The following is a 15,180-nucleotide window of genomic DNA, read 5'->3' on the forward strand; positions in this document are numbered from 1 at the left end:
GACAATCTATTACAGATCATTTTTGTAATCCAATTAACAAAGATGGGTTTTGTAAAAATTCAGTAAAAAGAATGGAGGGAAAAACTTTGAAGACGTGTACACTTTTCAATATTTTTATTTAATTATACATCAAGCCCCCCTAGTGTGCAAGTGTTTATATCTTTGTAATAAGTTTATTCGAAGATATGTAATATCGTTTCTGTTAATAAAAAAGAAAAGAAAAGAATGGAGGGTATAACAGCTCTGAAAAGTTAAGCCAAAACATCTCCATCGCCCCCTGATTGCAGGCTGCAGTATAGGTCATAAATCCCGCCCCCTCTGTTAACGGGATTAATGTGGGTCCACCACACCACCACTACTGGGCCAACTCTGGCTCCAAATGGCATCACCAGCGCAAAATGGCATTTTTTTTACAGTGGGAGGAGACGCGGAGACGCGTCGTCCATTCTTTTTACATTCTATGGGACAGAGAGCGTCTGATCCGACGCGATAGTCGGAGCTACGTGCTTATATATTTTTGAGCTGGTGCACGTAACCTGTGAAGCCTTGCTGTGCGGCCCTGTCCAGTTAAAGCCTGGTTTATGCTTCAATGTCAAACGCGTCAGCATCCGCACACAAGCAGATTACATTAAGAACGCAGACCCGCAGAACCAGGCTTGAGTCGGGATTCGGGAATAGGTTTACCGCAAGTTCGAACCCCGGTATGGGCAAGAGACATAAGAAAAGTGAAGGCTACGGAAGAGCGATGACGACACTTGTGACACATGGACACTAGAGGGCAACACACATCACTCAATTGTGCCAAATAGTCCTTGAATAAAGAATGGCTACAGCTTCAACCCATTTTTTCCATATATTTTATATTTTGGTTAACTACAATCATGGTTTTTATTGTTATTAGTATTATTATTAAACAAGTTGTATATCATGGATTAGCCTCTAACGGACTAATGTAAAATTAAATTGCACGATGTGTTGTCCATTGAACATTTGACAGTATAACGGTTTGAAATGCATAGCCTACATCTACTAGGCATACTTTTCTTTAATTTTGTAAAGTAGGCTACTTTGTAATTTAGCGTATTAATAAACTTCAATCCAATGTAAGCAATCCCTCTGTGTTCCCCGAATATGGACGACCATGAAGGCCTTATTTGCATCGGACTCGGTAAATCTACGACAACAAGGAATGATTGGCTAAAATGAGAAAATGCTGTCTTTCAATTGGCTGCATGGGCTGTCAATAAAGGTACGCTGCCAATACGCTTTGCCACTGACCTACTACACAGATCCATGAGGCAGTAGTCATTCCGGCAGGAAAAGCAGAAGGAGACGACGTTTCCCATAATATAACTTATTGGATTTAACAACGGCATGTGTGTTTGGTTTTGGTATTATTTCTTTTACTCTTGTTAAACTGCGGAAAACAACACTTCGTGTACCTGATGGTAGAAAAAGGTAAATTTAAATTTGAGGTCAGCACAAGCCGTAGCCTACCAGTAAAAATATTGTAAACTACAAAATGTTTGCAGCGTACAGGCCACTCGGCAGTGTAAACAGTGTTGTGAAATCACTTCAAATGATGTGGTAAAAATCACTTATATCAAAAGTTTAATCGACACAAACGATCAAGTTAGGCCTAAATTAACTTCACTACAAGTCTATTATGTAATCACAACTGCTTCAAGCTACTTTGGTGATTGTTATGTAGGTTATAATGTTCTCCAGCTTTGTGAACGGCTCAAGACCAGTTACTGCTACAGCTTGGCTTTTTGGCTACGCTATCAACTGGCACAGTGACCTAGAATGTGGTGCTGATGTGTAGGCTAGCCTTCCGTTGTCTCTGCAGACCGGACATGGTCAAGATTTGTAAGTGGCAATTAATTATAGTTACTATACCGGTGTGGTCCAAAAGGGGTCACCTTATAGTAGGCTATTGCAGTATTTAGGGCTCTTTGAATGTAGCCAAGTTGTCTGCCAATGCCACGGAGCTGGGCCAGATGAACTGTTTTGAGTAGCCTATAGGCTACATATTTTTGGGGAGTCTATCTCCTGAATCGATCTCTAAATTGTACAGTGTAAGGTCTGCAGCCATAGACTTTGCTTGCAGCCAAGGCAGGATTTTGTAATCCTGACACAATGAAGGAACTTTGGGCTATGAGACGTGACGGTCAACAAGCAACCCATCCGTTCGAACATTCCATCGATATTAAACCATCAATTACTTTGTAATACGCATTAGACAGTGCTGATAGTCCACCGCTCCCAAAAACTGGAAGTAGGTCTACGTCAGTTGTTTTATTCGAAAAGGCTCTTACTATTTAACTTCACTCTATTTTAAATTAGTTGAAAGTAATAGATGGGTGCAAAACGCGCTAGAATCAGGACGTGTAACATTTTTGTCTAGTACTTTTTTCGCATTTGTAACCTCGTAAATGTATGCTTTATTATGTTGTCTTTCCAACTACGTTTAATGATTGCGGTTGGTCGTATTCCTATGTTTCTTGTCCTCCGGAGATATACAAACAATACGTTGAGACAAGGAAATCATAGCTACAGTGGTCCATTTCCTTATTTAATAGAAATGTTTACCATACGAATGTATCGTAGGCCTATCGTAAATTCGTTTATCTGAGACGATGATTAACAAAGCTGTTGGGCCCATGAAGGTCATTGTCAGTCGCTCAGGTTATCTACTTAGCCAAAATCAATGTAGGTTGGAACCAGCTATTCAGAAAAACGATTCCGTAGTAACAGGAAGAATAAGATTTCAGGCTACATACTGTAGCCTAGTTCTTTTTCTGAAACGCTCATTGTTTCAGTGCCTACACTTTTTGCGTTAAGACTTCTGGCGATGACATCATTTGGAGAGCTGGAATTGGGTCGTGCCTGGTGCGGAGTGAATCACATAAATCGCAATACTTTTTCTGGCAGATTTTCTTAATAGCAGTGTCTCTCCCAACATATTGACTAATGTTTTAGGATTGCTGTAAAGCAATTCAATCGTCTGTTGGAAGCTGGACATGGTCCGATAATATTTTGTACCCCGTCTTGGTATTGTCCAATTATAAAAGTCCCTCAAAATAGTTTTTTTGCATTATGCCCATAATGTATGACACCAGACTTCAAATAAAGAACTGAATGGAGAACATACTTGTATTTTGAAATCTTGTAAGCATGGCTTCAAAATTTTGTGATGACACAAAAAGTCTAGGTCTACATAACCTATGTAGTATTGCAATTCTTTATTCTTTTCTTTACAGATTTCCATTGCTTCACTGGACTATTTTGCTGTTGGAAGAACCCGTAATAAACGTTGATGTCATTGGCAAAATTAGGCATCTGATAACATAAATATCCAGTCAACATGACTAAGGACCTATGAAAATATTCAACACCGCTATCCTAATTGTGCTAACATGCAGGGGATCAAGAGAGAGCCAGACTCCTACAGTGGAGAGGATGCCCGAGTCTTGGCCCTCCAGGGGGCTGACCAGGATTTGATTGGCCACAAGTTTTCTGGCATTCCTTTCAAGGCAAAGTCCACATCTTGCCGTAGGAAACGGGAGTTCATCCCTGATGAGAAGAAAGATATTATCTACTGGGAGAGGAGGCGCAAAAACAATGAGGCAGCCAAACGCTCACGGGAGAAACGACGCCTCAACGACATGGTGCTGGAGAACAAGCTAATGGCCCTCGGTGAAGAAAATGCCACCCTGAAGGCTGAGCTGCTGTCATTGAAGCTAAAGTTTGGCCTCGTCAGCTCGGCAGTATACGCCCAAGAGGTCCAAAAGATCTCCAGCTCCACCGCGGCACTCTATCAGGACTTTGTTTCGCCTGGTGCTGGCCTGGGTTCTTACTCCAGGGACCTAGAGCCTCCTCACCTGGGCAGCAGCTGCATATCAGTCATCAAACACTCGCCCCACAGCACGTTGTCGGACGTATCAGAGATGTCTTCTGCCACCCAGGACAGTCTGAGCGGTATCCGCAGGACCCCGGAGATCATCAAGCAAGAGCCTGCTGAGCATAACAGCTACGCCCGAGACAGGAGTAGCCCATATGAACTGTACAGGAACTACATGGTCAGCCCTTTCCCTGATACTTACTCCCAACCTTCGCCATTCCTGCAGATCACCCGGTCATCCAGTAACTCCCCCAGGACTTCCGATGATGGAGTTGTGAGTAAATCATCGGATGGTGAGGATGAACAGCAGGTCCCTAAAGGCCCCCTCCCATCTGCTTCTGACTACAAAAGTGTCATTGTCTCCACACTTAAAGTGCCAGATGCAAGCTCCTCTGCCTTACCCCACAAACTGCGGATCAAGGCCAGAGCCATCCAAATTAAAGTGGAGGCCATTGATCCAGACTACGACTCCTCTGGAAAACCATCCTCGCCCATTGACATGTCAGCCAGAGGGTGCTACCCAATGGGTCAAGGTCCAGCATCCGAGTACATTCACTCATCCCTCACTCCTTTGTCTCTCCAAGTGAGCAATATCCAGGATTGGACCCACCGGCCAGAGCACTGGCACAAAGACAGCACAGAGAGGCAGCCTAATGGCTGCAAGAGTTATCTCAGTCAAAGCCCCATCCCCAGTAAACTCATTGTGGCCCTTAAAGGCACCTCTTATGGCCCCTCAGAATCAGAGAATTTATACTTAAAACAGGGCATTGCAGACCTGTCTGCAGAAGTGGCCTCTCTGAAAAGACTGATTACGACTCGGCAAGGTTCTGTGATTGAATCAACCAAAGGCACTACTGATCGAGAGTTATTAACAAAAGGATGTTACTCAAAATGAGTTCTGTATGTTTTGCACAATGCCTGTTTTTTTTTTACTGTTTACTCTTGCACTGTGTGGTTGATATGGTGTAAAATGCAGTTCATTTCAAATGAATAGTGTGTTGTGGAATTGCTTTCGTAGTCGACACACATCTCATGATAACTCATCTGTAGCCCAGCAGTCAGGCTACTACACATGCAAAATCAATGTTAACTGTTTTTCTCAAGTTTTGTTGTAAATGGTGAGTTTTGTTTACAATAAATATACACACTGATGTTTTGGGTGTGTCTGTGTTCCTTTCAATAAATACATTACTAGTGTGTTCTGCAAATAGCCTAAACAATGTAATTGGTGTCAACACCAACTCCATGTTATTTATAGGTTAAAGCTGGCTTAAGCAAGTTTTGCAAAGCTAGCTATTTTAGCTCCCACAAAACTACAGTAACGCGTGCAGGGGCAGAGTGCACCCAGGTAGGTAGGTAGGTAGACAGACAGTTAGCCCGTCCAATCAGTAGTCAGGGTACAGCCTAATGATTTGTTTTGTTTATTACAGTCTTGTGACACCCATAGATGTTGGATTGGTTTCATATTACACCTTTGTGTATAAATTGCTATCAAGACGTATATGGAGTTAGATTAGTTTCATAATTCAAACAAACAAACGCAACACGATTCAAACAAATTTAACACGATCCAAACAAACGTAACACGATTCATACAAACATAACACGATTCAAACAAACAAACGTAACACGATTCAAACAAACGTAACACGATTCACAAATGTATTTCGTGATTCACAATTGTAACGCGATTCACAAATAAATGACCCTATTACATTCGTTTGCAACCTGACAAACACGTTACAAATCCCTGCATTCGTTGGTGTGAATCCTTGCATTTGTTCGTGTGGATTTTTGGAACTTTCCTGACGCGCTTTGATCCACAAATGCATTTTTTCTAAAAGATATCCTCAGCAGCCTATCAGATCGTCTCTTCCAATTTTAGCCAATCATATTAACGTGTGGACTTCAACAACCTGCCATAATGACGGACATCGTCTCCTTCAGATAATGAGCAATGTCGTCTGGTAGCATGTAGGTGAAATATTGCTTGTTAATCTTATTAAACCGATGATCATACCTGATTAAATATTGTTGAGAATGGCAGGATTCATGTTTAGTCATTTTCCGTGTTTCCTAGGCTAACGCAGAGTCCGTCTACCCATATTAGACATTCTCCGGTGATTGGCTAAAATTGGAAGAGACGATCTGATAGGCTGCTGAGGATATCTTTTAGAAAAAATGCATTTGTGGATCAAAGCGCGTCAGGAAAGTTCCAAAAATCCACACGAACGAATGCAAGGATTCACACCAACGAATGCAGGGATTTGTAACTTGTGTTTGTCAGGTTGCAAACGAATGTAATAGGGTCATTTATTTGTGAATCGCGTTACAATTGTGAATCACGAAATACATTTGTGAATCGTGTTACGTTTGTTTGTTTGAATCGTGTTATGTTTGTATGAATCGTGTTACGTTTGTTTGGATCGTGTTAAATTTGTTTGAATCGTGTTGCGTTTGTTTGTTTGAATTATGAAACTAATCTAACTCCATAGACGTATAGTTTATTTAGGTAAATATGACAAAGTGCTTCTGAAACACATTAGACAAAAAACTGTTGCCCGGGTCAAATATAAATTGATGTATTATAAAGGCAATGTTGTAATTAATAGTCCTGCTTTCTGACAAGTAACCTGTTAACACGATGCATCGAACACTAGGCAGAAGAGTTTTGCTAGGAAGGCAACTTTGCTTCTTCATATAATAATGTTAAAAGCAAATGTTGAATCGTAACAGCTGTGCCTGAGCTCCTGTCATCTTTCACCTGAATAGAGGAATGTATCTTGTACAGAATGAATTCTGCGGTTAAGAGAGGTCGATACGCTCAGAGTAGGCAATGTCACATGACCAAAATCTACGTCACATCGGTTCAAAGTTGAAAGTCAAAACAACACTACAGTTGTGCAGTATGGCGGTCTTGGCAGGATGCAGAGTTTATCTGCAATCTTTTCGAACAAAAATGGGAAAGCTTGAGGGAGTTTACAAATTAAACGAGCATTCAAAGTCTTTGCATCATGTTGCCTCAAACAAACTGGTGTATTGTCGTCCGGCAAGGAATGGCGCTAGCCGTCATTCTAGCTCCGACGCTAAGTCAGGGGAAGATCTGAGCGTTAGGTATTTGGACGGAGAAGATTCAGGTAGTGGAATTGTAAAAAAAAGTACCCGAAGTCACGTTTGTTGTTGACTTGTTTAATATGTTTTACCATTTAACAATTGTAATGGGAAAGTCGGTTGTGTAGCTTGTGAGCGTGTCTATGTTCCCAGTGACCTAAGTTCCCAATATTATGTTCCCCTTGTCAATTTCCCGGGTGAATATTCGTTTAACACACATTAACTCTTGTCTTCGGGTCAAATATGAATCTAAACATTCCATAAATAATATTCCTTTTTTAATTATTAGAAAAAGCCCCAAAAGTAGCTATATAAACACAACAAACCAATGATTTTTCACATTTGTGGTGTTCCGCCGTTTAGTCTGTTATAATAAAATCACTGTTGTATTGAAACAATAGCCACGGCAGAATATCAGAAAAGGGTGTTCAAAATCAACTAAAGATAAATACAGATTAAAACAAACAAACTGGATTCAATTGGATCCTTAGGTCATGATGTCATGTTTTTTTTTGATCAGTTGAAAGACAGATGCGAAGTGTGAGAGATTCAAAACATGTAAGGTTAGGTTATAGTAGGCTTGTTGTCACCTAAGGAAGTATTAAGTTATGATCTTGGTGATTCCATGACTCCAACCATTGACAAGTTGAATCAAGTGTAGTCCTATTATACTGAGAGCAAGGCAACAGTGCCATTATGTTAACAAATGTACCCAATAGCCTATGTTTACTACATACTACATAGTTGTGGGACATCAGCATAATTTCAAATGACACAAAAAATATTGATTGGTGTAATACATGAATATTTGATTTATTATGAATTGTTGCAGATTCTATCATAACCCTATTACATGCTGTAGTGCTATAACATGCAACAACAACAAAAAGCCAATATCTTTGGTACAAATGTGTTTTTATTGGATGAGTAGTTTTAGAAGTTGTCTACTGGTAAAATAAAATTGACAACTTACATTTTAGGGTTGCAAAAGGAAAGTTCCTGGGAATTTTCAGGAAAATCTCCTTAGAATTGTTCATTATAAATACATACAAATTCTATAAACACATACTTACATGTAAATTATAACATAATAAAGGTATTTTTTCATATAATAGATAATTCATTGTTCACAGGATATTGAAAAAAGATGTGTAAGTAATGTAACACAATATTTATTAAAGGGGTCATTGATTGCAAAACCGATTTGACCTTGTCATAGTTGAATAACGACAGTTCGGTGGGTAAAACGGACATACAGTCAACCTCAAAGTCCATTGACACCTCTTTCCTATCTAAATCTCACAACTTGAAACTGCAGCTGTATAACGATCGGTTTTGAAAAAGCTGTTTTTGTGACGTCACAAATATAGCATCACCTTTGTCATGCCCCCAACATTTACATACACGCCCCAACATTTTCTGGCCCAGGATCTTAGACACTAGTTTAGCTATGCGCTGCTCTGTGTACTTCCACGCGAAGAACAAAGGAGAAAGTTTGAAAGTATATTGAAAATGGACCATCGTAAATGCAGTATTCCAGGTTGTACTGGGAATGCTGACACTTTTCATAATCTTCCCAAGGAACCAGACACTCAACTGGCATGGCTGATGTTTTTCTATGAGAAGATCCCTGTGAAGTTCGACACTCATTTATTCATTTGCTCAAACCATTTCACCAAAGACAGTTTTGAATGAACACCTTGGACAATTTGAAGAAGGATTTGCTAAGCCGCTGTTGCTAAAAAGAGGTGCTGCTCCAACCGTATGCTCATCACATACGCAAGCTGTAAGTATGATTTTGTCGCTAACAGTTAGCCTATTAGCAATGCAAACGTCTCCTGTATCTAGCATAGGTAGAATGCTAAATACGTTTCAAAACACATCAACATACCTTACTAAGCAAATGGCTCTAGCTAGACTAGCTGTAGTCGGCATTAGAAGGGAAGCTTCCGAAAAAATAGCCAGAAAACGATTATAACAGTCTAGCCTATTGCTAACGCCTGTCTAGATTATCTATTAGAAAGAACTGGAGAAACGCAGGTGCTAGATACAGGATACGTTAGCTTTGCTAATAACTGTTACCGACAAAATCATACTACAGTACCTCTTTTCAGCAACAGCTTCATAGCAAATCCTGCTTTACATTGTCCCAGGTTTTCAAAACCGTCCTTGGTAAAATGGTTCGCGCAAATGTGTAATTGAGGGTCGAACTGCACAGGGATCTTCTACGCTACGGTATAGACAAATATCAGCCATGCCCGTTGATTCAATGAATAGACTCTAGCTCATCTGCTTTTTATTAATGCTGATTTGCAAGGAATGCAAGAACAGCTAGATAGCAAAAACACCTAGACTGTAAGCATGTAAATGTAAAAGTTTAGCTTGCCAACCCAAAAGCATAGGTAGAATGTGTGACGATTTAGCCTAGTTTTTTGGCAACGGGGCTAATGCGTTATTTCATGTTCCTGATGTTTCATTCGAATAAATAACCCGTGTTGTCGATGTCGATGTAAATCTACAATTCACGATGCATGTTTGTCTAGATCTTTGTCAGGTTATTTATTTATTTATTTTCCAGAAAAATATCTAGCTAACTGAAGCTGAGTTGAATCACGATATCGTTTGGTTGCTAAACTGTAACGTTACCCACCCAAGTAGATCCTATTTGCTTCGACAACACAAGGAAACAACTAACGTTATCATTTCAAATGATATCTAGTCTGTTGAAAACAGTGTTGTGTAGACACAATAGATTTATTTGCACGTTTTTATTTCAAGTCTCCACCTTAGATTTTTCAGTGAGTGCTGTTGGCCGTGTTGCGTTTTTGCTCCGCAGCTTCACTCGTTGAAAACCAACCAATCAGCATGCAGCTCATGTATATATTCATGAGCATACCATAAAAGGAGAAAGCCTAGCGTTTTTTCCCGGGACAATTTCACAGGAAGCACCAGGGGGCATAGAACAGCACCTGGGCCATTTTCAGCCCAACCAATAACACATACCCCATTCGGAGACCTTAAGGAACAGTGTGAAATACCCCACAAAAAACAGTCATTGACCCCTTTAAAACAGTCAACTTTTATCTGGTTGGAATGCACACACTAGAAGGTAGACTCATTTGATTGCTTGTGGCACTGTAAAAACAGCCCTGTCTAATGGAAGAGGATGGTTTATGCTTCCCTCCTACAAACCTATAAGCCTACTGTATTTGCTAATAATTTATGTCAGCATATACAGTGTTTCCCCTAGGATTTTTTTTAGCAGTGGGGGCAGGTCAGGTCTACCTCCCCCCCCCTCCCCGGCCAAAACAAAGTGTTAACCCTATATTTCGGAGCAGCTTAATGTAATAGTCTAATAGCTAATGTCATATTGCACATATTTTCGTCCTATTTCCCCTAAAGAAATACAATTAGCATACTTAAAGACACCTTACATTATGTTCTAAATGGCATAAATGTTGCCAATTAATAATTGATGTAACAACTTATTGTAAATGCAGTGGCCTAGTTTATAGATTAAGGTAGGCCACTCGGAAGCATGTACACTGTCTGCTTCATTTGATCTTGCTAGGCTAAGCTTTTTGTAGCAAATAATAACAATATACCCACTATTTATTCATTAAAACTAGGCTACTTAAGCATAATAATGCACCTAAAATACAAACGTGAGCAAGGGCAGCAATCGCTATCGAATCAACAGAAGTGCGATTTCGATAGCAGGGGAAAAATACAAACAACAAAAATCACTAGTTAACTTAATTTAAATTTGCAAGAACTATAGACTAATACAATAACAGGCTTAAATGAACTGACAACATAAGTTATATGACTTACAGTTCTCAAGGACGCACACGCGCAATCTCAACTGCGCTGTGAAGCGCGTCTGTGCTATTCTCCGACATGCGCTCTAGCAATCACGGCTGATAGACGGCCTAAATTTTTTTACAGCTCTAATTGTGATACCGTGACGGCAGAAATTTTACCGTGGCGGGCCTATGTTTCCCCTATGTATCAACATAGGAGAAACACTGATATAAAATATATAACATATGCACGATACATTTAACATTAATTGGGAGTGTTAACCTTGGCAAGGCTAAACCTATATTCTCCCTCATATATTTTTTATTATAATTATTTATTTTCCCACCCCCCAGTGAATTTTTGCACTACATACACAATGTTGGTGTAGAAATGTTCGTTTGCATTGCTTGTGTCTGCGCTAATGTTCCGTTTGACGGTTTAGTACGGTGGCCCTGAAGTGCAAAACACACCCCCTAATATACATCTGGGGGACATTTGGGGGAGTACATCCCCCAAATGAAACCCCCCCCCCCGAATACGAGTCAACTCCCCCCAAATCGGATGACTTGTTCACCTCCCCCCAATACAAAAAGACGCTCCCCCAAATGGAAAACGACATTTCATTAACTCAAAAACACATTACATTAACTCTGAATGGAAAGGGTAGGTACTACACTTCAGCACTGATTGGATGCAGTAGGCTAACTAACAAGATAAGAAATTGAGCGACAGAAGTACAAAATGCCATAGCCTGACAGAGTTACGTGCACCAGGACATTTATTTGGGTATCGAAGCATGTAGCATAGGCTACTAATGCAACAGCATAAATTGCGTGTTAAACGTAAACATCGATAGCCAAACAACTAGTCCATGTAACTCTGTCATTATCATGAACTTGATCGTTTCATATTTCTTGTTAGTTAGCCTACTGCATTCTATCAGCGCTGAAGTGTAGTACCTACCCTTTCCGTTCAGAGTTAATGTAATGTGTTTTTGAGTTAATGTAATGTCGTTTTCCATTTGGGGGAGCGTGTTTTTGTATTGGGGGGAGGGGAACAAGTAATCCGATTTGGGGGGAGTTGATTCGTATTCGGGGGGAGTGTTTTCATTTGGAAGATGTACTCATGTTATGGGGTGTGTTTTGCACTTCAGGGCCACCGTAGTTTAGGCATAATTTATGTTTTTGTGGAGAAAAGTGAAGTTAACGGTAGCTAACTAGCTAGCTACGGTCACCAACATCACTAACTAGTCACTAACCCATGCGTGATTACTGTACATATAGTAGCCCAGAACATTAGTTTAGCAGCTCGTTAACTTCTGGGAGATAAATAAAACGGCAAGACAGCTGCAGAAACGCCACAGGCAAAGGCCAGCGTAATAACATGTAGCTAGCTATGCTTCCAGGCTGTGATATCAACCATAATGATTATAAATCCTGTAGAGCAATCAAATACCTTTTTCAACTGTGAGGCTTCAACAGAGCCTATCACCATTCCCTCTTGTATTAAGGGAAATTACAAGAGAACCCTGTTTCATTCAACACTTCAATCTTAGTATTTTGAAGAGTTAATGAGCAGCAACACGTTTATGATTTTGGATCCATGCCATTTTTATCAAAACTAAGTATGCATCAGTTGAAAAATGTCAGTAACAATTGGCAACCGACGCAAGCACACCTCAAGTTATGTTTATTCCCTCAAAAATCTGTATTACATTTGTTTTGGTTGGTTCCTCTAAGATCATGAAATCATTGTATGTGTGTGGTTGTGTTTTAGGAATTGTTGTTTTTGGAATCAACAGAGCAAAAGCCAAAAATGCCATTAGCAAAAATCTGGTCAATTTGGTATGTATGCAGCTTACAAAATACATTAAAATGTATTTTAACAGACATTGAATTTCCACTTGTATCTATTCATATCCACTTGTTTGCCCTGTTTCAGATGTCAGAGGCTGTAGAGAAGGTGAAAAAGAATAACAAAGTACGAACTGTCATTTTGTGCAGTTTGGTGCCTGGGATATTCTGTGCAGGTAAAGTTGAAAGGCGTCGTTGGTACTTGTCAAGGCATTATTTATGATCTTTTTTATGTATAAATATAAACAATATAAATATATACAGTGCCCTCCAAAAGTATTGGAACAGTGAGGCGAATTCCTTTATTTTTGCTGTAGACTGAAAACATTTGGGCTTGACATCAAATAATGAACGTGAGACCAGAGATCAACGTTTCAGCTTTTATTTCCAGGTATTTACATCAGGATCTGATGCACAACTAAGAAAATATCACATTTTGTTTGAATCCACCCATTTGTCATGTGATCAAAAGTATTGGAACAGATATACTTAAAACATATTTAAGTGAATAAGACTTAATATTTAGTTGCAAATCCTTTGCTTTCAATAACTGCAGCAAGTCTGTGACCCATTGACGTCACCAAACTTTTGCATTCTTCCTTTTTGATGCTTTCCCAGGCTTTCACTGCAGCCTCTTTCAGTTGTTGTTTGTTTTGTGGGGTTCCTCCCTTCAGTCTCCTCTTAAGCAGGTAAAATGCATGCTCTATAGGGTTTAAGTCTGGAGATTGACTTGGCCAGTCTAATACCTTCCATTTCTTGCCCCTGATGAACTCCTTTGTTGTTTTGGCAGTGTGTTTTGGGTCGTTATCTTGCTGCATGATGAAGGCTCTGCCAATCAGTTTGGTTGCATCTTTCCTTAAATTGGCAGACAAAATGTTTCTGTAGACTTCCGAGTTCATTTTGCTGCTGCCATCATGTGTTACATCCTCAATGAAGATTAATGAGCCCGTCCCAGAAGAAGCCATGCAAGCCCAAGCCATGACATTACCTCCACCGTGTTTCACAGATGAGCTTGTGTGTTTGGGATCATGAGCAGTTCCTTTCTTTCTCCAAACTTTAGCCTTTCCACCACTTTGGTAAAAGTTAATCTTTGTCTCATCAGTCCATAAAACTTTGTCCCAGAATTTTTGAGGTTCATCTCTGTACTTTTTGGCAAATTCCAGCCTGGCCTTCCTATTCTTCTTGCTAATGAGTGGTTTGCATCTTCTGGTGTAGCCCTTGTACTTTTGTTCATGAAGTCTTCTGCGAACAGTAGATAGTGATACCTTCACTCCTGCCATCTGGAGGTTGTTGCTGATCTCACTAACAGTTGTTTTAGGGTCTTTCTTTACAGCTCTCACAATGTTTCTGTCATCAACTGCTGATGTTTTCCTTGGTCTACCTGTTCGACGTCTGTTACTTAGTACACCAGTAGTTTTCTTCTTCAGGACATTCCAAATGGTTGTACTGGCTATGGCCAATGTTTCTGCAATGGCTCTGATTGATTTTCCATCTTCTCTAAGACTCACAATTGCTTGTTTTTCACCCAAAGACAGCGCTCTGGTTTTCATGTTGTTTTCACCTCTGAATACAGTCTGCATAGACAAAACCTATCTTACCCAATCTGAACCTGAGTGTAGACATTCAGTGGTATTTATTGATTGAATAATGTATGTAATAGGACACACCTGGGCAACAAAACACACCTGTCAGTCACATGTTCCAATACTTTTGCTCACGTGACAAATGGGTGGGTTCGAACAAAAAGGTGATATTTTCTAATTTGTGCATCAGATCCTGATGTAAATACCTGGAAATAAAAGCTGAAACGTTGATCTCTGGTTTCACATTCATCGTTTGATGTCAAGCCCAAATGTTTTCAGTCTACAGCAAAAATAAAGGAATTGACCTCACTGTTCCAATACTTTTGGAGGGCACTGTATGTCCAAACAGATTCATATTTTACGAAATTATGTTCTTAAAATGTATCTTTTCTGTGTATTGTTGTCTGCAGTCATGTGCCAAATTGCTTATTTATTATGTATTTAAAGCTGAGAGGTCAATTGAAATGGTTCTGTGTTTTTGTTATTGAAATGGTATGAAACAATCAGCATTTCTTCTGATGCATATTTTTAGACATTTGCATTTAATGATTTGTCGTTTTTGCTTTATGCAGGTGCAGACCTGAAAGAGAGGGCCAAAATGCACCAAAGTGAAGTGGGACCTTTTGTCTCAAAAGCAAGGGCGCTAATCACAGAACTTGGTGAGGGGCGTTATTTAATTTGAATGATTTTGTTCCCTCTTAGCACAGCATTCTGGGTAATAGTTTTATGTTTATAAATCACCCATCAGAATCCTTTCTTTTTACAGAATTTCGTCAGTCCCATTGATAAGAAAAACTTTGTTCAAAGCCACTGTTTAAAAATGCATGCAAGTGAGAAATTGCATGCAATATCTGGCATCCGTCCGTCTTTGAGAGACGATGGTGTAGCTTCCGTGGGAGCCTTATCTGCTCTGTTGTGAGTGGCT

General features: G+C 39.8%; 2 protein-coding genes across 4 annotated transcripts in view; both read left to right on the top strand.

The window, feature by feature from the left end:
• Positions 1-1,290: 1,290 nt before the first annotated feature.
• nfil3 (nuclear factor, interleukin 3 regulated) lies at positions 1,291-5,055 on the top strand. Of its 3 annotated transcripts, none has more exons than XM_047014775.1 (2): positions 1,291-1,475; positions 3,264-5,055. In XM_047014775.1, exon 2 carries the CDS (start codon positions 3,420-3,422, stop codon positions 4,797-4,799), a length of 1,380 nt encoding a protein of 459 aa, XP_046870731.1. In that variant the 5' UTR covers positions 1,291-1,475; positions 3,264-3,419; the 3' UTR covers positions 4,800-5,055. The 3 variants fall into 3 exon arrangements, with proteins under 3 accessions (XP_046870731.1, XP_046870729.1, XP_046870730.1); XM_047014773.1 differs by having other exon boundaries at positions 1,291-1,458; XM_047014774.1 differs by lacking the exon at positions 1,291-1,475 and adding an exon at positions 1,482-1,869.
• A 1,672-nt stretch (positions 5,056-6,727) lies between these two features.
• The window catches only part of auh (AU RNA binding protein/enoyl-CoA hydratase), a 37,441-nt gene continuing 28,988 nt past the window's right edge, over positions 6,728-15,180 (top strand). Inside the window, exons 1-4 of the mRNA XM_047014776.1 lie at positions 6,728-7,041; positions 12,596-12,663; positions 12,761-12,848; positions 14,828-14,914. Coding sequence (XP_046870732.1) covers positions 6,741-7,041; positions 12,596-12,663; positions 12,761-12,848; positions 14,828-14,914 — 544 coding nt within the window. The 5' untranslated portion in view covers positions 6,728-6,740. The remainder of the gene's footprint in view (positions 7,042-12,595; positions 12,664-12,760; positions 12,849-14,827; positions 14,915-15,180) is intronic.

This window comes from Hypomesus transpacificus, unplaced genomic scaffold (genome assembly GCF_021917145.1).
Source record: "Hypomesus transpacificus isolate Combined female unplaced genomic scaffold, fHypTra1 scaffold_27, whole genome shotgun sequence".
Taxonomy (NCBI): domain Eukaryota; kingdom Metazoa; phylum Chordata; class Actinopteri; order Osmeriformes; family Osmeridae; genus Hypomesus; species Hypomesus transpacificus.

What these genes read in the sequence shown, in the direction of transcription:
- nfil3 (XM_047014775.1), top strand. Translation starts at nt 3,420, where the DNA reads ATGCAGGGGATCAAGAGAGAGCCAGACTCCTACAGTGGAGAGGATGCC.